Source organism: Siphateles boraxobius, unplaced genomic scaffold, assembly GCF_051911475.1.
Source record: "Siphateles boraxobius isolate OS27281-9 unplaced genomic scaffold, OSU_SipBor_1 56, whole genome shotgun sequence".
Lineage (NCBI taxonomy): Eukaryota > Metazoa > Chordata > Actinopteri > Cypriniformes > Leuciscidae > Siphateles > Siphateles boraxobius.
The window spans coordinates 12,417,773-12,443,300 of NW_027509182.1; the positions used below are offsets into that span (position 1 = coordinate 12,417,773).

General features: G+C 36.5%; 1 protein-coding gene across 2 annotated transcripts in view; it reads right to left on the reverse strand.

Annotated features, from left to right (window-relative positions):
• Positions 1-25,528, reverse strand: part of astn2 (astrotactin 2) — a 433,109-nt gene that overhangs the window by 2,440 nt on the left and 405,141 nt on the right. For both annotated transcript variants that reach the window (XM_077206841.1, XM_077206840.1), the window contains 3 exons: positions 17,201-17,342; positions 6,026-6,126; positions 4,047-4,230 (listed from right to left, as the gene is read on the reverse strand). In XM_077206841.1, coding sequence (XP_077062956.1) covers positions 4,047-4,230; positions 6,026-6,126; positions 17,201-17,342 — 427 coding nt within the window. The remainder of the gene's footprint in view (positions 1-4,046; positions 4,231-6,025; positions 6,127-17,200; positions 17,343-25,528) is intronic.

Sequence of the window (25,528 nt, forward strand, 5' to 3'; positions counted from 1 at the left end):
CTATCACAGGTTCACGTTTAAAGTCTGTTTTGAGAGAACGGTGTCGTCTTAGCGGCCCCTAATTTAATAACAAATGATCATTTAGACGGAAGTGAATCAATCAAAACTAACTTTAGCTGGAAAAAACATTTTTCAAGAACCACTATAAAACCTAACCAATCTCTGTTACCTTAAATTATATGTTTATCTCTGTAAAGCTGCTTTGAAACAATCTACATTGTTAAAAGAAAAAAAGAAAAAAAAAGAAAAAATATTTCAAAACAGAATAAAAAGGTCCAAGACATTAACATCCATGACTCAAATTATTTTAACCTCAAACATGTTTGAAAACTTGTTTGTATAATAATTAACATGATGTGAACAAGGAAACATAACAATAGCAATTGCTTTTCTCAAATGACATCATTAGAATATATTAATCTTTTCATTTAAACTATACGTATATAATAAAATGCCATTATTAATAATTAAATTTTTTATTAATGGATACAATGGGCTTGGTGGGGAAAAAGAAACAAAGATTTGAATGTGGTAAAACTACACAGTCCATTATAAAATTGTGTCTGCTCAGAAATTTTATTTTGATCTTTAACTCAAAATATGTTGAAAATGTGTTTTGAAGGAATTTTTATGAAACATGTGCCCTGTTTTACGACAATCATTACTTACTGCTCCACAAATATTTGATCCTAATGCAAAGCCTGTGTTGATATTCATAAAGATTATTGGATCCTTACACAAAGGGAAAACGAACTGTAATTGGAGGTCTCTGTTTCTTTCCTCCTGCTAGTTCTGCCAGCGAACAGATTACACAAACATTCACAGAGAGTTTAGGATGGCAACCTTCTGATGGCCTCAGACCAGGGGCCCGTGTAAGGGACTGTGCACACTTCCTCTTCGTGTTTTGCTTAAAAATATGTTCCATAAAAACCCACAAATTCTCAAACAACACTCAAGTAGCCTCTTCAATCAGAACTAACTTCATTGTTCTAAGTCATTTGAGAATTTCTTCAATTAAAAAACGTGACCCAAAAGTAACTTAAGCGTATGTACAGTATGAAATCAGTTCATACAGGTGTAGTTCCCCTTGTGAATAAGTGCACTTAAGTGTATTGAATACGCACTTTAGTTTACTTCAAATCTTAAAAGTACATTAAAAGCATAACATATAATACTAATTAAATAAAAGGCCACTTAAGTGTACTGAGAGTACACTTTCATGACTATGACACTTAAGTACACTTTTTAAAAAAGTGCACTGTAATTTAGTCAAATTAAAGTTTTACTTTAAAGTCTGTTTTAAAGCATCATTTTTTAAAGAAGCACACTTATTTCGATGTGTTAACTAACAAGCACTTGATTATATTTTTAACTGTGTTGTTTGATATTACATATAAAGTTCATATTTTAAATTCATTAAATTGCAACTTCATTACAAATGTGTAATTACGAATATATACGAATACATGACATATACTGTAAGTTTAATTAGAAATTACATTGAAGTGTATTTTAGTTTCCCATAAAAGCTTGTACTTCCGGCAATGCACTATATATTTCAAATATATTAAGTACTTAAGCGGATGAAACAAGATCTCTAAAGTTCAGCTAAATGCATGTAATATACAACCCCAAATCAGATCAAGTTGTGACATTTTGTAAAATGCATTAAAATCAAGAATCTGTGATTTGTTAATTCTATTTAAACTTTTTTTTAACTGACAAAAGTACAAAGAAAAGTTTTCCAATGTTTTCACTGACCAACATAATTGTATTTTGTAAATATGAACAAATTTTGATTTTGATGACTGCAACACACCCCAAAAAAGTTGGGACAGAGACAAAATAAAAGAGAAAAGATTATCGTCTTAGATTGTCCAACTATTTTCCACAAAGTCCACAATGAGCAGGTGAATTGGTAATAGTTGAGGGTATCGTGTTTGGGTGTAAAAGTGCTTCTCAGTCTTTTAAGCAAAGATGGGTCATGGCTCATCACTTCGTGCAAATATCATGAAAGAATTGTCAAACAATTAAAAAAAATCACATTTCTCAATGCAAGATTGCAAAGAATTTATGCCTTTCATCATCTTCCATACATAATATTGTCACAAGATTCAGGGAATCCAGAGAAATCTCAGTCTGTGTTGGGTAAGGCAGTAGACCTCTGTTGAATGTGCGTGACCTTTGAGCCCTCAGATGGCATTGCACAAGATACCATCATGCTAATCCGTTAAATACAGACACATGTGCTCAGGAGGAATTTGGAAAACCGTTTTCACTGAACACAGTCTGACTCTGCATTAAGAAATGCCACTTGAATCTCTGTTACGCAAGGAGAAAGCTTTACATCAGTTCTATGTGGAGATGCCGGCGAGTTCTCTGGGCCTGAGCTCATCTCAGACGGTCTAGAAGACAGTGGACATGTGTGCTGTGGTCAGATGAGTCCATGTTTCAGCTTGTTTTTGGGAGAAAATGGACACCGAGTTCTCAGTCCCAAAGACGAAAGGGACCAACCAGACTTTCACCAGCGACAGGTGCAAAAGCAAACATCTGTGCTGGTATTGAGGTGCATCATTGCAAACGGTATGGGTAACTTGCATTATTGTGAAGGTACCATTGACATGGAGGCATATATTTGGATCGTACAGAGACATAAAATGCCATCAAGATGACATCTTTCCTGGGAAGCAAGACAATGCCAGGCCTCATTCTGCACATGCTAAAACTGTGCAGATCATTGGTGCAGATCACATAGTGGTTTCTAGACACTCTGCACCATAGAAGGGATTTGCCTCCTGTTTACTGCAGTCCCGAAATGTCTCTTATGGAAAATGTATGACCCATCATGAAAAGGAGAATCAGGCAATGATGACCACAGACTGTTGAGCGGCTGTCTTGTATCAGACAAGATTGGGCAATTATTCCACTAGCAAAACTCCAACAATTAGTATCCTCAACTCCCAAATGATTAAAAAGTGTAATTAAAAGGAAAGGTGATGTGACACAGTGGTGAACATGTCTCTGTCCCAACTTTTTTGGGGTGTGTTGCAGCCATCAAAATCAAATTTCGTTCATATTTACAAAATACAATTATGTTGGTCAGTGAAAACATTGGAAAACTTTTCTTTGTACTTTTGTCAGCTAAAAAAAGTTAAAATAGAATTAACAAATCACAGATTCTTGATTTTAATGCATTTTACAAAATGTCCCAACTTTTTCGGATTTGGGGTTGTAAATGAAAATATAATACATTTTTATGTGTAATACTTTATATTACACGTTACTGTAGTAATAACTATAAATTGTGCGTAATTACATGCAACTAACCCTCAACCAAACCCTGATCCTAGTCCTAACCCTATAGTAAGTACATGATAATTATTATTACACAATACTTAAATGCATAATTACACTGTAATATGGACACCTTAAAATAAAGTGTTACACTTTTTTAAAGGTGTCATTGTTACAGTGTAATTCTATATTTAAGTACTGAGTAATATTAAGCAACTACATGTACTTACTATAGAGTTAGGGTAGGATTAGGATTTGGTTGAGGGTTAATTGCATGTAATTATGCATAATTTATTGTCTTTACTATAGTAAGTACATGTAACACATGTAACAAGGGCATTGTAAAATAAAGTGTTACCAAAAAAAGTATAACAGTTTTATGTAATTACAAATAATATACAATTAAGCATCCTCAAACTTTGTATATTCACTCTGGTATAGTTTTTAGTATCCTTTAGTACACTAGTAATTAAAATATGATCCACTAATGGTTAAAATCCACAAAGGCTGCGTTCACACTGCTGAATGTGATCTGGTTTTGTCACTCAGATCACAGTGAGAAAAGCCTGAAGTGCACTGAATCTATCGGATACATATCTGATTTATATGCCATATCTTTTTTTTTTGTGGATTTGAAAAGTGTGCAATTGTCTCTTGTCATAAAGATCTGATTAAAACAGATTAGATTGTATTTAGCAAAGCCGTTGAGATGCAGAGAATGACTGATGCTGATTGGTTATGCTCTTCCTCACCTGGGTCCAAGTTCATCCTCACTTCTCCACACAAAGTCTCCAAACTTCTCGTAGTGTGAGTTGTAGTGATGCTGCACGCGATACAGCAGTGGTGGGGAGATCTCCATCAGGGTGTTGTAGGCCGTCTGCTGCTCCTTTCCACTGGTGTAGCCGTTATACAGGTTATACACTTTATCTGCGATCTCTGTTCGAGGAGAAAGAATCCAAAAACTGAACTGTCTGTATTCTATTGAAGCTTGTTTCCGCCACTGAATAAAAATAATAATAAAGGTAATTGCACATTTTTATCTTGCAATTCTGACTTTTTTCTCATAATTGCAAGATATAAAAGCGCAGTTGCGAGTCGTAAAGTCAGAATTGTGAAAATTAAACTCGAAATTCTGAGAAAATGTCCGAATTGTGAGCTGACGACTTTTCTGAAAATTTGCGAGTTTATATCTCACAATTCTGACTTTATCACATGCAATTGCAATTTTATATCTTGTAATTGTGAGAGAGAAAAAATGTTGTAATGACCTTTTCTAGATTTTTATTCCGTTGGAGAAACAAACTTCAATAGAATTCAAAGAAACATTTTAAGAAAATCTGTTCTTTCAACTTTGCAGACAAATGAAATTCTGCCAGTGTTTTATGAAATCGTGTGTAAAAGTACTTATTATTAATAATACATTTTGAGAGAATATATTTAAGTGCAAATTGAATGCAGTGTTTTTAATTTCAATTAAATTAAGTTGTATTAGCTTAATCTTTTTATTAAATGCAGTTGAACTTTAGTGTTTTTGACCCACCTACTATAATAAGAACTTAGTAAAATCATAATTACTTTCGTCGTCTTTTAAATTGACTTCAAATGCATTATCTACAGTTAAATTTATAATCAAGTACTTTGCATGTGCTTCAGTGTTTAAGTGTACTTTTTTAAAGCACTACAAATGATTACTAAAACACAATGACTGAACTTTTGACATTATTACAAAGTGTACTTAAGTGTGTAAGAAGGTGTCATGAAAAGTGTAATCTCTTTAAGTACACTTTCTATTATACTTTCAGTAATTTAAGTACACTACAATGCAATTAAACACACTTCATTTTCACAAGACAATTAGAACTAAATGAGATTTCCTAACATTCTTTAATTGCTTCTTAACACATCATCACTTTATGAGTTAACAGTTTATTTTACAGTGTCATTGTTACATGTAGTTACTGGAGTAATAACTATAAATTATGCATAATTACATGCAACCAACCCTAAGTTCTCTTTGCTATTGCGGGCCCTACATTGTGAATAGTTTGCCTTTTCAGGTTAGATCTGCACCTTAAAACCTACTTTTATTCGCTTGCTTCTAATAATCAGTAATTTGTATCTGTTTTTTATTTTATTTATTATTATTATTATTATTATTATTTTAGGTATTTATTTTATGAATGTTGTCTGTTTTCATTTCATTCCTATAGTAAGTACATGTTATTATTACTCAGTACTTAAATGTGTAATTACACTGTAACACGGATACCTTAAAATAAAGTGTTACACTAATTATATATCTAAGTACAGAGTAATATTAATTAACTACATGTACTTAGTATAGGGTTAGGGTAGAAATAGGGTTTGGTTTAGGGTTAGTTAACATAATTAACTGTTATTACAATGATAAATACATGTTACATATGTAACAAGGACACTAAAATAAAGGGTAACCCTTTATGACTTTCATGGTAAGTCCTACTTTTCCTTTTCTTTGAGTGAACTTTCTGTAATCCTATTTTGACTTTGATATCGATTTTGAGGGCATTTCTTCCCTGTGACAAGACCTGTGAGTCCTGTTGGAGTAAAATCCTCTAGCCACTATGGATGACGTAATGGTAAACAGAAACATGAAGAGCTGCCACCTCGGATGGGTGCGATGATGACATGTCACGCGGCTCAATCTCTTCATTCACACGTGTGAATGGAGAGAAGGAGAACGGCTCTGTACCTTCAGCTTTGCTGTCATCCACCATCGGACAAGACGTGCGGACGGTCACAAAACTCGCGTCCGAACGACTTCCACGACTGTCCACCGCATAAAGAGTGAACCTAGAAGAGAGGACGTGAGGAAAAGACTGTTTCAGTGTGTTTCCTAATCTCTGTTTTTAAGCTCCATGTAACTGAGACATTTACATGGAACATTTACACCAATAAACAAATAGAGCAAAGTAAGCCAAATAACTGTGGGCTTCGGCAACATAAACACGGCATCTTACGACAAAATCATTAAAACCGAAAGGTGTCCCTGAACGAGTGTTTTCTGGAGTTCTTGTTTATGAGCCACAGACCACTAAAAGCACGCAGGCAGGGATTCCAGTGGATTCTGTTACGTTAGGAAATTGCGTGCATGACGTGCAAAAAAACGAAAGAAAAAAAACAGTCATTACAGCTAATAGCAGCTTAAATGGGACTCCCACTTCATCTAATGACGGAGTTCCGTTTGGCAAATAAAAAACACATTAAAGCTGCAGCTCAGCGTTTTCTCAGACCACCCAGCACAACCTGCACTAACCAGCCCTGACTCGCGGGTCACTGAGGTCACTCATGCTGACTAGTTTAACTGACTATGTCTTGTTATTATTTTTAGCCAATATTTATTGTGCAAGACCAAAAAAAAGTGTGAATATGCGTGTGTCAGACTTTTCTCCTGAGAAAGTACAAAAAAAAGTTTTTTTGTTTTGTTTGACAATCGCTTACTCTTGTTTTGAACAAAACCAACCAATATTTAAATCTCTTAATAGAACAATAATGACCAATATTTCAATCTCAAACATATCAATACCAACTTAAATATCTTAAAGATATTAGGATATTAAGACCTATTCTGCTTTTTTCCATGTTCATCTTTCTTTAGTGTGTAATGTTGCTGTATGAGCATGAAAAAACTCTGCAAAGTTTCAAAGTCCCTCCAGCGGGAGTTCTTCTCTATATCAGTGTCAGTGTTTCTGAACTCCTGAAATGCCTCCATTGTAGTCTTGAGTTTCTTCCGGGAACGAACACGTCATAATATTCCTCATTTAAATAATTAATATGCAGAATAAAGGGGCGGGGCCTGGTTGAGTTATTTAGTAGTGTGTTAAACTGGCGGTTATGGTAAGGGGCGGGACATTTCCCAAACACACTCAAAGCGCTCGACCGATCACAACACACTGATCCAGCCGACCAATCAGAGCACAGGGTGCTTTTCAGAAGGCAGAGACAGGAAGTAAACAGAGCGTTACTGACAGACTGGGAAGAGAGGAGCCGCAACAATGGAGAATATGAGGAAAATAATCAACATTCAAGAAGGAAAACCTGTTCTAGTAGAGCCAAAACCAATACTTTGTGAAAGGGCATAATATGGCCTCTTTAATTGCCTTTGAATGCTCACACATGTGCTCGAGTCATTGCAGCTCTAATATATGTGCTCGACAACACTATACATTAAGATCTGAACCAAATATTCGGAGGACTCCTTGTATCATCATTTTATATTGTATCATATCATTCTGTATTGTGAATATAGTCCCAGCTACAGTTGCAAAAAAAAACAACACCCTTTAGCATTGCCTATATTCTTAAATAATAAAGGCTGTTAAATGTTGCTGACTCATAACCTCAGCATGGCTCCAAATCTTGGTGCTGTACAGTACGTCAAGTGCACTGTAAACATACATTAAGTAGATTAAATAGACTCTCCACGTGTATATGCAATGTGCCAGCATCAGATTAAATTGCAAAGCACATTTTTTATTAAAATTCCTTCATTACCAGAAACGCAGTCATACCATAAACCAACATCACATGCATCCAACCCGAGACGCCGGTTGCAGACATTTGTTCATTCCAGCTTTGTTGTATAACATTCATCACTGATGAATCCAATGAAATGGATACGCTTTCTGACTATGCATAAGACAATGGGAGGATGCCAGAGATGTCTTTCCCTGCTTCCAAGGAGAATTTTCTTTACACGGCAAGGTTTCGACACTTTGACTCTTCCTTTGTTTGGAAATCCATATTTCAATAACCACTAGCTGATTGTTTTGTTTGTAATACGGTCTGTTTATACATGGCTTGCATAGTTTGCCTGATCTTGTTATTCATCGAATGAGTGTGGCATTCCTTTCCTAAACCTCACCAAAAGACATGACTCCAAATGCAGGCCAGCCACCATCCGCTGCCAATCTCATCAGAACAACACTGGCTCAACAATCACATTGTTTGAATTATGTGGTTTTGTGGTTGCCTATTGTAATGTTTTTTATTTTATTTTTTATTTTTTTATCAGACAATTTGTAGATTGGTTTAAGGACTTCAGAAAGGGAACTCTAGACTAGTTGCTGTTTTGGGTTGCTCAAGGTGTTGCAAAACTGCCAAAGGTACTTTTGGTGCTTATATAGGCTACTCCGAATTAGCTCTCACTTTACCGTATGCTCTTAAAAATAAAGGCTCCAAAAGAAGGTTTTAAAGCAATGATATAGAAGAACCATTTTTGGTAAATCGAGTCCATCAACACTCCTAAAGCATCACAGTCCTATAGCTCATCCTGGGTCTACATTTCATTCAGTAACATTAGGTGGTTTTGATTTATATGCTGTTAAATGTTGATGATCGCGTTATTTTACATATGCATATGATTACATATGATTGTTTCTGCTTCTTTTTCGCCTGTGTTTTGATTAAGAGATTCTTTCGTAAGATGCGTAATAGCGCCCCCTACCGAATAACAGTGAACACACAGAAAGCCGCACATTTACGTCAATGCCGGGGAAAGAGTAAATTAGTCTAAAGGCCTGTATATATATATAACGATAAATATACAGTTTTAATAATCATCCTAATTTTATGAGAATCGGGAAGTCCACACCACACCACAACTATAACGATAACAACACAAAGGAACGATTTAATTGGAATCACTTTCAAAACGATAAAACAGCCAATCAGAAAGCATCCTTTTTCCTTTAGAATCCATCCAACAATCATAATTTAAAGCAGCAGGTGACAAAACTTGTGCACTGATGCGGACGGTGTAATATAGTTATCGTTATAGCTGTGCTTAAACAACCGTTTTCCACTATAAAGACACTTTTGTTGAATGGAAATTGATGTAAAAGGTTATTTTTGGAACCTTAGATGTGAATAAAGAACCTTTATCTGTAAGAGTGTATCTAAATGGTGTGCAGCTCTTTAGACTTTCAAACGCCATTTTTTGATGCTTTAGTTTTATTCATGTTTCTTATCTTTGCTTCTCTCTCTGGATGTCACATGCCATTTAAATCCAAGTCTGAGGAACTCTGCGAACAATTGGCAGTGATAAAGATCACCCAGGAGAACAAAGGAGAAGTGGTCTGGCTCATCGCTGGGAATGTCAAAACACATTCCCCTTCGCCCCCAGGAACGATCCCTCTCTCTCTCTCTTTCTCTCTCTCTCTCTCTTCTTCTGCCCGGCTGACACACTCTACATCTGTCTTTTTCTCACTTCAGTTTCACCATTCTCTGGTTACTCCTGTATGTTTGGCTTTTCTCAGCTCATGGCTGTTTTGATTTCTGGCACCTATAGTTCAGCCGTTAAATGAGTTGCTTTTGGCAAATATGAGCACAGATTGAGACACTGTTGAGATATTTTTAAAGGCCCGTAAGATAGATGGATAGCAGTTTCCCATAGATTCAGCAAAACTCGCCATTTGCTCACAATTTAATCTCAAGAACAAGCAAGATGTCAGGACAATTACAGACGCTGGTGTGCCAAGTCAGGTCACATTCATTTCTAAAGCGCTTTACACAATTCAGATTGTTTCAAAGCAGCTTAACAGCAAAAAACAGGAATTTCAAGCAGTTTGTAAAGCAGCTCACAGTGATTATTCAGCTCAATTCAGTTCAATGTTGATTCAGTTCAGTTCAATAACAGCGTAGATGGTGCAAAGTTAGTATCATTTATGAGATCAATTCATTTTAAATATCATTCTCATCCGATAGTGTCAAATTGGAAATTTTACTGAATATCACTGTGGAAGCTTTTCAGTGATACCTTAAAGCTTTTCTTATGTCTTTTCCACCAAAAATAAGTAACTTTGAGATGATATTTTCACAGTGAAGCTCTGCTAAATCATTGCATTGTGGCTTTTAGGAGTTTGTTTTGGGGTTGACAATATACATCTGGGCTGATCTTGTTGGTCAAGCATGTGGCTATTCTAAAGCACAGACACATTTAAGAAAATGCTTTTGGAAGTAAAATGAACCTCATTTGTATGATAATCTTAAGGGTCAGTTATTTAGGAAACAGAAATCAGGTTTAATTGAAGCTTTTAAAGATCTTGTAGTCAGTGCTCTCGTAATGGGTTGCCTTCCAGGCATCAAAAACATTAGTAGCTAAAACAACAGACATTTCCTTCAGTTTGAAGGGTTTGTTTTCAACTCTTCCTGTGAAATATACCAGAACACCAATCAAACGCGGTCGAGGAGATGAGGACAGAAGATAGACGTACTTAAGATATAGTTTATGAATTGTTTTTGTCTTACAACGAGAAAGTCTACAGCTTAACAGAGATTTGGACCCTGAACCTTGGAGAGCATATGCATAATTCAGGCATCTCATAATTCACGCCATGGTATGGGTCACACCAGGTTTATCATGCTTCGCTGTGTCAGTGGCCATGATTTATTCTGACCTTTAAAGAATTGTGCTTTCAGGGTCTGTTCTCAGAGTTTCACCACTAACCTCCTCCCATGAGTCAACTATGCTAGACTGCTCATTTAGGTTGATTGTTAAGCAACTTTTCAAACTTAACATGCTTTGAGAGCTTGTCTGTTTGTTAGACTGATTAGTGACGACTAAATACCAAATTATCCTTAGTATCAAACGGAATGCTGACAAAATTGCATGCATTTTGCAAGCCATAGATTTGTGCAATTTAATCTAGATGGTTGGTTCAGTGCAGCCAAAGACATGTCAAGATGGAAGGCATATTTTCTCATTCATAAATTAAATTATATATTTTTTACTGCACTTCAGGTTACTATATTGATTATTTCATTTAAAATTTAAACTTTAATTGGGCACTAGCCATTTTTTTGTAAATGCATTTATGCCATCTCTGTGCAGCAAAAGTCGCCCATGGATAAAAGCATCTGCTAAATGAATAAATGTAAATGTAACGTTCAAGTTTGGCTTCAGGAACCAAGTGTACAAGTTAAATTTTCATGACTTTTGGAGCTTGGTTTTAAGTCACCATCCACTTTGTAGTACGGAAAAGAGCTGACATGATGAAAACAAATCTATATCTATTGTTGTGGGAGAGTAAATGACAAAATGCTCATTTCTGGGTAAACGATTCATTGAAATGAAAACCAAAGGCCTGGGAAAGATTGGTGAGGAACCAAGGTGGCAATAAGATGGAAAATCACACAACATTATGAAATAACTAAAAGGAACAAAGTGTTCTTTAACCCCCTCAATATAAAGTCTATAAGAAGGCGACACAATTTAATTTGACATTGATGAGGTTCATCCTGTTCATAAATAAACCATGTTCTGACACATATTGTCACGAGAGACCTAAACAACCAACAAAGAAAAGGTCATTTTATTACCTGTCTGGATCCTCTCCAAAAAGAGCTCTATAAACAACTTACAGAAATACCACACTTAGCAAACTTAATTTACAAAATCCAAACCACATCAATTTACTTGCCGGAGGTCTTAGGACCATTAAGTCGGTGTTGGAAGGATGTGTTCTTCCAAAGAAACCAGACTGAATATATCACATTTGTGCTGATTCCTAACATGCATTACAGCTGCACTCATTGACATGTCCACATTTCAATAATATAATTTACATTATTAATATTTGTTATTTCACTGATCAAACTCTTTAAAACCAAACAGATTTTCTTTTGTAATAGTGTTTTAATCTGTAATCAGTTGTCCTCAATGTCACTTTTCTTTATAAAATCATTTTAATTAACAAAAGCCAGTTCTGTTGTCCAGTGAGTGACAAAAGCACAAACATCGGTAAGTATTATGAGTGAGTTAGAGTTGATTATTGTACTGTGCTACTTACTGGTTGTCTGCTGGCTCTATAAATGAACTCCAGTTGGTTAAAAATGCATACTACAACCAAGAAATATGATCCCATCAGCCCTATTTCATCATCATCTATAGTAATCAACTCTGCAGTAATTATGCAATCTTTTATCTTGCTATAATGCATCACGGTCACTACAATTGCACGGATCAACATGATTTCAGGCAGTATATATATATATATATATATATATATATATATATACATTACACAACTCAATTACTTTACTCAAATTTACTCAATTACTCAATTACTATAAGAAATACTTCTTATGGGAGATTTTCATGTACATTGAATCGATAAAAATGGGAGGAAAAAATTAAAAGACATTACTCAAAAATTTAATTTTACACAAATTATAAAAAAAGCAACTCGGATTACTAAAACATCTCAAACGCTTATTGATCTAGTTTTTACTAACAAAGCTGACCGTATTGGTAAAGTTTATAACTTAATAACAGGTCTTTCTGATCATAATTTAACACTAGTTGCAAGGAAATTGTCAAAAATGCACTACCGAAATTTAAATAAGGTTGATATTGATTCTGTACTTTGTATCCCTAGGAAAGATATTGAGAGGTTTGATAATGAAATCAGAAAGGTAAATTGGTTTGAAATGATAAATGATAAAGATAGTAATACAGCCTCTAGTGAGTTGATAAAGATGTTCCAACAACTTGTTCTTAAGTAATCCAAAGAAAAAAAGGTAAAACCTAAAGGCAAATTCCGTTACCATGGTTAAATGATAATCTATGGAAATTAATGAGAATTTGAGATTCACCATTAAGAAAGTCATATAAAACGGGTCTTTCAAGTGATCGCCTGATCTATAAGGGACTTCGAAATAAAGTCACTCAACAGCTAAGACAAGCAAAAGCAATGTTTTATCTGAATATAATTAAACAAGCTAAGGGCAACTCTAAAGAATGTTGGCAAATTATAGATAAATTAACTGGAAAGGTGCAAACTAAGAGCGGAAAATAGAGCTGAAAATAAATGATAAAAAACACAAGGATGGACTAACAGTTTCAAACCATTTTAATGATTATTTTATTGACTCAGTGAATGAAATTATTCAACATGCCTCTGGATTGTCTCATCCTTGTTTATTGCATCAGACACCTGTTAACGATCATGAAGCTTTATGTTTTAAAAGCACCGATGGTTCTAAAACAGATAAAATAATACAATCCTTATCAAATTCAAAAGCAAAAGATTTTTCGGGAATTGATAGCTCTTTCATTAAAAAACATAGGGAGATTTTAACACCAGTTATAACATATATCGTGAATAAATCTACTGATGAGAGTATCTTTCCCAGTGTCTTTAAAACTGCAGTTATAATCCCAATATACAAATCTGGAGGTAAAAATGAAATAAGCAACTACAGGCCCATTAGCATAATGCCTGTAGTATCTAAAATTCTCGAGAAAGCCATTATAGAGCAGCTAACCGATCACTTCGACCGTAATAATTTGTTGCACCCCATGCAGTTCGGCTTTAGATGCAATCATTCCACCGACGCAGCCTGCTGCTATCTGATGGAAAATATAAAGGCCAGCTTGGACGGAGGGGGCACGGTGGGTGCCGTGTTTTTGGACTTACGAAAAGCATTTGACACGGTAAACCACAGTGTCCTCCTCTCTAAGATTTCTAAGTATAATCTGTCTATAGAGACATTGCATTGGATACAATCATATCTTGCAAATCGGATGCAATGTGTGAGGGTAAAAAATGTATTGTCCACTCTGAAGCCCATCAAAACTGGGGTCCCCCAAGGATCAATTTTGGGACCCTTGTTGTTCAGAATTTACATTAATGATCTCCCGGCTGTGTGCAAGGGCGTAGACATCATCATGTATGCAGATGATGCTGTCATCTACACACATAGGAGGGATATGGAGCAAGTAGCCACTAAATTGTCCTCAGCTATGGACAAAATAAGTAACTGGCTAAAAACTTCTTGCTTAAGACTAAATACAAAAAAAAACTGTTGGTATGTTTTCCGCTAAGTCAAACAAAGTAAAAGATATGCCTAACATCTATTTTAATTGGCAAAAAATGACCATCGTGACAGAGACTAAATATTTAGGTGTCCATCTTGATCAAACGTTAAGTTTTAAAAAACATATTAAAAAAATGTCTAATTCCATTAAATATAATATTTCTATTTTTAAACATATTAGGAATAGTTTGACAATTGAGGCATCTTTCATGTATTTAATGCCATGATTTCTTCTCACATCACTTATTGTTTGTCCTGTTGGTCTCAGGCCGACGAGACCACACTTAAACCACTCACATCAGTCTATAATCAGGTGAAAAAGGTGCTTGACAGAAAAGCCCCTCGCTATCATCATTGCAATATTTTCAGAAAATACAAAGTATTAAGTTTTGATTCCCTAATTCAATTTACAAATTTGAGAACTGTTTTTAAAATTATTAATAACCTTGCTCCACCCTCAATGAAAAAATTCATAAAACTTTATTCGGAGCAATCGAACAGAACATCCCGATCCACTATTCACCGAAATCTTGCTATCCCGAAAAGATCCTCCGCCTTTGCACAGACAGCTTATTCATTTAAAATTAAACAATGGAATCAACTCTCCAACAGTTTAAAGCTGTCTATAGATCTGAACCATTTTTCTCAAAACTTAAAGAAATGAAGAGTTCAGATGCAAAAGCCTCTAAGTGCCATCTGAAATTTTCTTCTAGAATGATGATTTTTATCAAGCTTGTATATTTAAGTTCAGTAATTTCACTTAAATGACAAATTAATAGGTAATTTTCATTGCCATTTAAGTGAAATTACTGAACTTAAATATACGAGCTTGATAAAAATCATCATTCTAGAAGAAAATTTCAGATGGCACTTAGAGGCTTTTGCATCTGAACTCTTCAAATATATCCCTGAGAACCAGCTGTGTCAGCATCAGCACATTTAATGAATATATTATGGGTAGAGAAGGTCTTTTGAATATATTCTCTCATTTTGAACATCTGATTGTTTTTATATGACCTTGGTTGACTAATATTATGTGTAGCCTATTTGCCATTATTATTACTATTGATAGTGGTTTTGTAATGTAATGTTTTAAAAATTGTGTGCACCTGCCCGGGGACTGCGGATGAAAATTAGCTTCGGCTAACTCTGGCACAAAACATCTTTTCGCAAGATTAATGTACTTTGTGCATTGTCCCTGATAAAAAATTAAATAAATAAATAATTAAAAAAATGGTGGTAACACTTTATTTCAATGGTCCACTTCAGAAATTCTACTAACTAAAAGTAACGTTGCACGGTACGGACAATCAGACGCTGAATATAGTCAGTCACAGGCGATCCACACTCCAGTCCAGAAGGGGGCGCATGGTAATGCAATGCTGTTTGCTAACCGAAGCTGTGCACCAATCCAAAACAAGAGTTCAGATGCACGCAAGAACTTGCTAGTAGCCGAGTTTCGATTGTTTTTGTGACGCGCCACGACCTTCACAGAAAGGAAACCAGGATGGTAGACAGCAAAGTCCCGTTTGTTTTCTTTATTTTACAAAAAAAAAGGATATTTAATTTTTATTGTGTGTGACCCAAATTATGTTTTACTCTTATCTGTATGTATTTTTGTTTCCGCTGTTATAATGAGACATAATCATTTGGCATTGTGCCGATCTGTGTTCTGGAAGTCTCACTACAGTCCAGTGAGGAATTATGCGTGTCATGGAAATGGGAAAGTCTCAGGTGCGGCTTCACTTGCCGTCTCCTCATGGAATAAAATAAATGAAAATAAGCCTAGCATTGGGGATTTGATGCCGAACCTTTTGACGACCGAACTTGTATTGAAGCATGACCCAAAACCAAGGTACGTACCAAACCGTGACTTCTGTGTTCTGTTACACCCCTCCTTTATTTTGATGCTCCCCAACAGATATTCTACTGACTATAAGTAACTTTGCCACCGCATGTCAACTTATTCTACTAACCCAAACCCTATCCTAACAGTCTACTAGTCCACTAATAGTCTAATGAGAGTTAGTTGGCATGTAGTTGCAAAGTTATAGTAAGTAGAATATCTGTTGGGGAGCATCGAAATAAAGTAGGGGTGTAACAGAACGAAGAAGTCACGGTTTTGTACTGTACGTACCTCGGTTTTGGTGTCAGGGTTCGATACGATTTCAGGTTTATAGTCAGTAGAATGTCTAAAGTGGACCATCAAAATAAAGTGTAACCCTCAAATATGATCATGGCAAAAGATTGTTACTTTGCTGCATGTTGTCCTTACAAACACAGGCCCAGTCCCAATTCGCCTACTTATACTAAAACCTAAAAGTATGTACACTTTTTGTGAAGAAAAGCTAGCAAAAGAGTCGGCAAGCTTTGGGACGTACTATCACGTCATCTTTAACGGACAGATCTGTCACGTGTTCCTGTCACCGTAAACTGCCCTGTCAATCATCTTGTCACAGTTAAAATCCTCCATTCAATCTAATTTGATTTCCTACCGTTTCGGAGAGAAATGTTGAAGCACGTTCATCTTTCAGTTGTGGGTCTTTCATGCAGAGAGTCTTCTCCTGTGTTTGCAATTTGAATATAATGATGCATTTAAAAGGTAATGGCTAAACATATCTTTACAAAAGTTCACAATGCTGCTGCAGATGCAATATAATGTAGACAACGTTGAATAAATACATTTTCGTCAGGTTAGATACTGATAATTAATCACTCAAACCCCTTTATCTAAACCTCTCTACATAACCGCCCGACTTGCGCGTCCTCTATGTTTTTAACACGTTTCACTTCGGATTCTGACCGGAAATATTAGACCATCCGGGTATCTTTGGAACAATCATTTTAACAAACCACGATTTGGGACTACTAATTCTATTTTCAAACACTATTTAGGACGGATAGTATGCGAATTGGGACTGGGCCACAGTTTTACACCGCCAAGACAATATAGTGTATTCACAATATACTGTAGCAAGTATAAGACGTTTTCATTGAAACGAAGAGCTAGAGGACTTTTTCAATCTTAGTTGCTTGCTGTGGCTGTTACCTATAAAGGCTGTCGGGCTCCAGGCACTTGAAGACGAGAGAGTAGATGATACTGTGAGGATGTTCTCCGCTTCGCCGTCCTGCTACCACACACGAGGAGCCCAGACCCGAGAAAAGATCGTCCATGAGGCTTAGAACCTCTCCTGAAAAACACAGAGGGACATTCACCTTAATATAGGACTAGTTCAGGTAATTCAGGGGACTTGTTACCACAACTTAATTACCACAATCCAAAAACAAGTGAAGAAGCCGCAGAAACAAGAGTTAGAATTATTGCTTATGCACATGTAAAATAACACAATCATTAAACATTAAAACTGCCAAATGTTACTGAATAAAAAGTTGAGCTACAGGAGTGTGAAGCTTTATGAGTGTCGATGGACTCGATTTACTCCATCTGTGTTTTGAGCATCGTTCTGAATTTGATCCGGGTGAAGTCTTTCACAAAAAAAGCAGCTTTTTATCAGCTTTCTGTTCAAAATTTTGCTTCACATTCACAAACTTACCCACATTTAAGTGTTGATAAAAAAAAAATGCATGAAGCTAGGATAGTGTCTGTTCTTTCTTTTAATATAATGCATGTTCAGATATTCATACAACAAAATATTCACACTTCAGCCATGGATTTTTTGTGAAAATGATCAAATATGCAGGCGGTGGCTGGCGATTTTTTTTTTCTTTTTAAAAAAACACTGGCGGGTAAACAGTTAATAGTGACCACATCTAGAAAAAAGGGGCAGGCGATATGGGTAAAAAAATCAGATCCCAATATTTTCTAGGATTTTTATTTTTATTCTGTTCATAATGATAATAAGACAACATTTTTCATAGTGTGCTGTTACCATTGCCTGCTGTGAACTGTGACCAGTTTTATTGTAGTATTATTGATATACTATTATCGTTTTTTTATTAATATTTGAATTAGTTCATATTTTTCTGTTTTAATTTTAATTTTAAGGAAAAAGAAATGTGAATATTCTCACAAAACATTTGCCTACGTTTTTGAAAATCAGTAAATAAAAAATCATAATGTATGTTAATTTTTTGATTAACTGTCCCTATAATCCTGCAGGAAATCAAAGCATTGCATACAGTAGACCTGAAAGGAAAAGACATGCATGTAGTGCATGACATTTTCCTGCAAATACCAGTTTCCAGAAAACATTAAAGTCAGCTTTTAGGAAATAATACACAGGCAGTTGCTAAACCCAGTTCCCAGCACGACCAGCAAAGCTGACAAGAAAAGAGCAAGCATTAAAAACAACATTTGACACCTCCAATTTTAGCAACTCTGGAGCTAGACGAACATGCGTTGTAGGCTCACATCAGTTTTTAACACGTTCCAAAATACATATCGAAACGGCAGAACGTGTCTGGGTTGTGCGTCCCAAGGGAAGCATAAAAAATGGGCAACAGAGGGAAAGGTCTAGAAAAGGGGGACTGAACGAACGAATGATTTAGCCATTTTCCCAGAAAGCACATTGTATTATAAGGGAGGCTTCCCGCTCACATTACAACACCTCAAGAGTGCCCAAGCCAAGACGTCTTTTTATAAGGTCTCAAAACACATTGCTTTCACTTTGTGGCCCCCATGTTCTGTATAATATGCAAACTTGACATTCATGAAATGGAAAACAATGGCATGGCAACTCCACACATGACCGCAAAAGATCCGTGTTGAATAATCCCAGTGATGGAATGCCCTGAGATTCATGCATAGTTTCCTCTCGTCCAGGAGGCCCACGCTGCTTATGTTCAACATGATACAATGTTTCTCCTACGCTTCGCTTGAAGTCGACCATCAAAACAAGGCATAGGAAATATTCCAGTGTGGCAAATGCCAAAAGGTCGAGGGTGGTCGTAATGGCAGGAAAATATAGACCGCTGTAGGGGCTGCAACTAAAAAACTAAACTTATCTAACATCATAAGGGAAAAAACTAAACACAAATCACAAAACATGTTGCAAAATTTTAGACTACATGCCTTAAAAACAAAGCTAGTTGAGATCAGTGAAGCGAGAAATAATCTGGAGCAGTCATACATAAACAGATTTCAAAATTTCCCCTGGAAGCAAAGATTATTTTGATAATTGATTAACTGGTTGATTATTCATTATTTCCATGTCGTCCTTAATGTGCTGTATGTAGGCTATGCTAAACATAACACGCAAAAGAGGATAACACTTTGTTTTAAGGTGTCCTTGTTACAGTGTAATTAAAAATTGAAGTACTCAGTAATATGAATTGATAACATGTACTTGTGACATGGAATACAACGCCTTGAAATCCCCAAAAAGTTGGATATTCCCCGACCGGAACTCGAGTTGTCAGATGACAAGATGTGAACGCAATAACTTCTTATTGCGACGAACACAACGTATGTATTTACTTTAGAGAAGAAGTTACATGGATTATATTTCATGTTGTGTTTTTATTAATCTTGATTTCTCACAATTTGTGTGTTTTTCTGGGCGAGTCGGAGTGAACTGCAGCGCTAATAAAGTCTCATGAACGCGCCTGCACAGAAGATCAACGGCCAAAGTCAGGATTTTCCTTCAATAATATAAAATTTTGGTTTGTTTTTCACCAAACCCTATCATATACCTCCAGAACACTTGCAATATACGACACTTGTCACATGGAATCATTCTGTGATACTTTTGCATCTTTTTTAAGAAAAAAAGACATTTTTTTTTAATCATTTTCTTTAGTGGTATGAAAAAGAAAGAAGGCCGTATGGCATTAGAACAACACCAAGCTGAGTAAATTATGACTTTATTTTATATTCCTTTAAGGCCATGTAGTTTTGGCCTAGCCAAATGACAGCTAGTAATACTTCATTGGGACATTGCCAAGTATGAAGTCACAAGAACGTCAAGTCAGGTACAGTAACATAAGTATTTTAAAATGCCAGGTATTTTCGGTTGGCACCATATGGAGGACGGCTTGAGTCAAACCTCCTGATACATGCCCACATCGCATCCAACAACATGCAAGCCATGCAAGTTTGATGTCCACGCACAAAAACCCATGGGATCCGTGAGACTGTGTGCAGTGAACGGAAGAGTAGCGGCTGAGAGGTTTATATGCCGAACACGTGCATCGAAGACCTGAGATTTACATTGAGGTTCCACGGTTAAAAAAAACCTCAATGTCAGATCCCCTAGCAGATTCTCAGTCTGAACGGTAATCGTTCCACTGTATAAATACAAGTCGTGTCAGATATAGCACGAGCGTTTCAGTTCTACAGTAATCTTGAGTATGAAAGCAGATGTGGCTGATCATTTGGGACGTGGGCATAGATTTCCTTTCTGAGACTTCTTTTTACTGTTTTTCCCCTTTAGGATTGTTGGAGTATGTGATAATTACTAGCAAACCCCTGAAACAGCCCACGGGTGGCCGCTTTCCTGATTCCCAGTCACGGACTGGCCCATTGATTTATTCTGATTATCAAAACATACAACGATAGCGTTTCCAGCCAAACCTCATGCAGAAACATCAAACATCAAACTGAGTTTTCTTTCCCCCGGCCTTCTGTCGTACCTATCAAAGCCTCCACTTCCCCTTCTCTTTTTTACATTCTCTCGACTCGAAGCTGTCAGGGGGCCTGCGAAATCTGGCTCCGCTCATGCATTCCTTGCATATTTGTGTCAATGTGAGGGAAATGGACCGAGGGCCAGGCGGCGTAATACAGATAGTCAATCTTAAGCACTTCTTGACCTCTTGTCACTGCTAATAGTGCGAGGAAACAAACTGAACAGGTCTCACATGGTGTCCCCGACTGGCTTGATTTCATATTTAACGTGATTTTAAAATGCATGCAAGATGGTGATTTTAAATGGAAGGGATTTGTAGTGTTATTTTGGTAACACTTTACAATAAGGTTCATCAGTCAAAGCTGCAGTCCGTGGTTTTTCCTCTTTGTCGCCATCTCTGTCCGAAATCTGCAATTGCAGTTATTCGCGGAATTATCAACTTTACGTGGGTTGTGCCTCGGCTCGGCACAGCGCCGATGAATCCGATGTTTTGAGGAGATCTGGCATTCGCATTCACAGATTCTACTTTTTGGAAGTATGACCAACATAAGAATTTTCACCGGAAAATGTTTCATCTGAACAAGTAACATTCACTTTTGTTCTGACCAACTAAGGGGAAAACAGCATTGCTGTAAATCACGCTGATTAAATCTATCGATCACTTATCATATCACGTCAAACCATGCAAATTATACTTTGTTCTCAAATTGTTAATGTTAACAACATCAGCATTGCGTGACTACATTTAATGCCCTTCCAATATTTATTCTTGTTTCCGCATGGTTCAGTTGCAGTCTCTTTTTTTCTGTTGCCACTCCGAAGTCTTTCGCATTTTACAACCTGTGAGTCTCCAGTTGTCACTGTTGATTGCCGTTTGGATCCACCTTCAAATTAATAAGTTTAATTATATCAATTGCTGTGAGAAAGGCTATAAATCTCCGGCTCCAGCATCCTCACACTCGTAGCCTACTAGCCGAGACTCTTCTGTATGTGTTCAGATGTGACGTAATGACACACAGACATGCTCGAGTTTCCCGCAGAAATCCACCAGTACCACTGGAATTAAAAACATTATTACAAGCTTACCGTTTTGAATCGAGCTATGGCAAGCAGAGAGTTTTGAACACTGGCTGGTTATGTACTTGCTCAAAAATTATTTTTTTTTACCCAAAAAAGTTAGAGGCTGAAGCTTTAACATTAGTTAATGTATTAATTAACTTGAGCAATACATTTTTTTTTACAGTATTTATTAATCTTTGTTAATGTTAGTTAATAAAAATCCAACTGTTCAACGTTTATTCATGTTAGTTCACAGTGCATTAACTAATGTTAACAAATACAACCTTTGATTTGAATAACATATTAGTAAATGCTGAAATTAATGTTAACTAAGATTAATAAATCCTGTAGAAGTAAACTAAGGTAGTTAATGTTAACTAATGAACCTTATTGTAAAGTGATACCGTTATTTTAGTATCACTTATATACTGTTATAATTTTTGTTCATATTTTGAATTAGATTCTATTTTTATACATTTAGCTAATCTCGGCCCATGCTGGGGAAAAGCTCCGGCTTGTGTGAATGGCATCGCAACGCAACGCTTTCGGTACAATTAACGTTTAACGTAAAACAGGTGGCCTCTTCTGGGTGCACGGGTTCAAACAAACGAAACATAACTGCAGATATGTTCCATAAATTCTTCCCAAGTCTCCATATAATTCAGCCCAGGGCCACACATACGGTAAAATCATAACAGCTCGTGTTTATACAATTTAAGAGCCTGAAGACAGAGCCGGCTCCTCTTGAACAAAGACCACGGTTTTGTGTTGTTGTTTTTTTTCTTTTCATAAACCAAATATGAGTACATGTCCGGTGTAGTTCTGCTAGATTTATAGAACAATTCCTGCCAAGATTGGAGTTGTACTGAGTGTACTATAGTAGTATCGTATGATTTGTGTTTTCATTTGTAAAATTAACTAATTTTATTTCCCTAGTTGGATGCACATTAAAGCCTTGTTTGTGCTTGCTCAAGCATTTTTTAATTTTAACATGCGTTTTTTAAAGGTGTTTATTTTATATTCTTAAAAATGATGTAATGAAATCAAACTGCAATTAAACAGTGTAAAATCCACTTTTAACTTATATGTATTTATAAATAAATAACAATGAAATAAAATCAAATAAAAACACCCAAAGGGTGGGGGAGGGGTGTATTGTTTTAATTGAGTAAACTTACTTAATTTCTTATGTGTGTGTTAAATACTAATAATATTGATTTGGATTAAGTAATATTTGTGGTTCTTGAAACAGATCAGTTTAATTATCCAATTTCAAATATTTTTGGCAACTATTTATTTATTACTATTTATTTACTCTATGTAATATTAGTAAACAAGTAAATGATATTCAGATATTTTAGTTAATTAAAGTTAACAAAGAAGTTAGAAGCTATAAATGAAGTTAATTATTACTGTGATATTTACTAAGCCACTGAATAATTTGTTAGAGTGCGTATAACAGTGGCGGGGAAAGAGTTAATGACGATAACCCATCCAAAACTCACCGTCATTATGCTAGAGTGTTGCTATGTTGTAGAGTGTTGCTATGTTGTAGAGTGTTGCTATGTTGTAGAGTGTTGCTATGTGGTTGCTAAAGTGTTGCTAGGGCGCTCTGGGTTGTTGCTTGGATGTCCATATAATAAACTGATTAAAAATGAATCACGTTCAAAAGCAAACGTGAGAAAAAAACACATTTGCTGACGCTACCAAGCAGTTTTAGCTTCATCCTGTTTCACGGGACTCGAGCGCTTCACATCACGAGTGCAATGCTGTACCAGGTGAGCTTCAGAGCAAGTTTACTACATAAAAGACAGACATATGGAGCTGATTATCTGATGCAAACATTAAAATACATTACTTTACAAATCCTGCACTATGATAAAAGTGTTTTGAGCTTGTATCAGGAAAATAAGTCTTTATTAACCGATAATCTGCCCATGTATTCATGATTTGTGTGAAAAGGAGCAAAAGTTGTTGGTGTTTTACTGCCTGTAGTGTTCATTTCTCCTGGAATCTGCAGTAAAATATTTGCATAGGAACATTTTTGCAATCCAAGTGATAATTCGAAGTGCAAAAAACTGCAATTATCAACATGGTTTTAGACAACAATATAAATCTAAACAGAATAGCTGTTGATCAGGATTGACACTATCAGCATTGTCACCACTCTCGTTTAACACAGTAGAATATGAAAAAAAGTGTACAGTGTTACGCTACATATTTTCTGTTACATATGTTTGAGACTTATGGTTAGGGTTGGGTATCGGTTGGGTTTTATCTGATACCAGTACCTACTCGGTATTTTTTAAACGGTTCCGGTGCTTAAACGGTTCTTGAACCGGTACTTCAGAAAACGAAACCGCACACACTTATTATCACACACTTACCACACACACAATATTAACTTAAATCTTTAAACAATATAAATACAATTAACATATGGTAATAATAAATAAACCAATATAAAATAAAAATTCACAATTACATAATATCAAATAAAACAATATTGTATCAAACAATATAATAATAGGCTACTGGAGATTAATAGAGATTACTACCAGGGATATCTAATCTCGACATGGCTCCAGGTTCCCATGTTTTGTCTGCTTGAACCAGACATGTAAGTTATCTGGTCGTTGTACTAGTTACGGGAGCGCTTAGCTTGGCGAGTTTGGTATTTCGTTCCCACTGCGTCTTAGCTACAGCGTTGAGTGAACCTATGAAAGAGAACGTTTCTGGTTACTGGTGTAACCTATGTTCCCTGAGTAGGGAACGAGACGCTGCGTTCACACCCAAGCTCCTCGCGCTGCCGACAAGCTTCCTTTTTCGGCAGAGAAATCTGAGGAGCAGATGAAGCGCGCGCTAATATAATATGACAACGTAAGAGCGTCAAGGCGGCGCCCGCGCCTTCAGCTAATGGATTGGCGTGATTCTATATGGGCTTCAGACAATCGGGACACCCAGAGGGCGTTCTGACGCGTAATTTTACACGTGAAAAGCAGCCAAACCTTTGAGCGTTTTGTCTTCCGCATCTTCATTAATCCCCTCGCTATCCGCAGACGTCCCGGGAGTCTCCTGCATATTGATAACGGCTCCCCGATGCCCGCAAATTAGTTAAAATCTCCAGCAATCTAGAGCCATAACAGACTGTGCTCCAAACCGTGGAGAAGGAGAGGGAGAGAGCGAGAGACCTTGCGTGTGTGCGCGCCTCATGACACAGAGTGTCAGGCACCGAAATCAGGGACCGAAATTTTCGTTGAAATTAAACTACCATTTACGTCGGAACCGGTTCCCTATTGGCACCGCGTTTCGGTACCCAACCCTACTTATGGCCGACATAAGGATTTTGTAGTACAGTATTGAACTTCATGCAACAATTCCAGCCCTGCAAGCCAGCAAAGACACATTTGACCTTCTGATGTGATCTTTTCCAAGTCTTTGTGTGCTCCACACATGAGCACTGAGCATGTGCATCTTTCTCTGTGTATTCATAGCCAAACCGATACCCCAGCTGTGCTACAGCCTGGCAGGACAGACATTACCTCAGCTAACCCCTGTTGGTGAACACGCTCTCCTTGCCAGGGGTTCGGCAGGCAGGAACACCATGTCCATGCGAGCGTCTGCTTTCATTCATTACAGCAGAGGAGGCATAACTTTATCACCAGGGTGCGAGAACTGCGAGTACACTGCTACACATGCTATATCTGAGGCGTCTGTATGAATCAGTGCTGTGT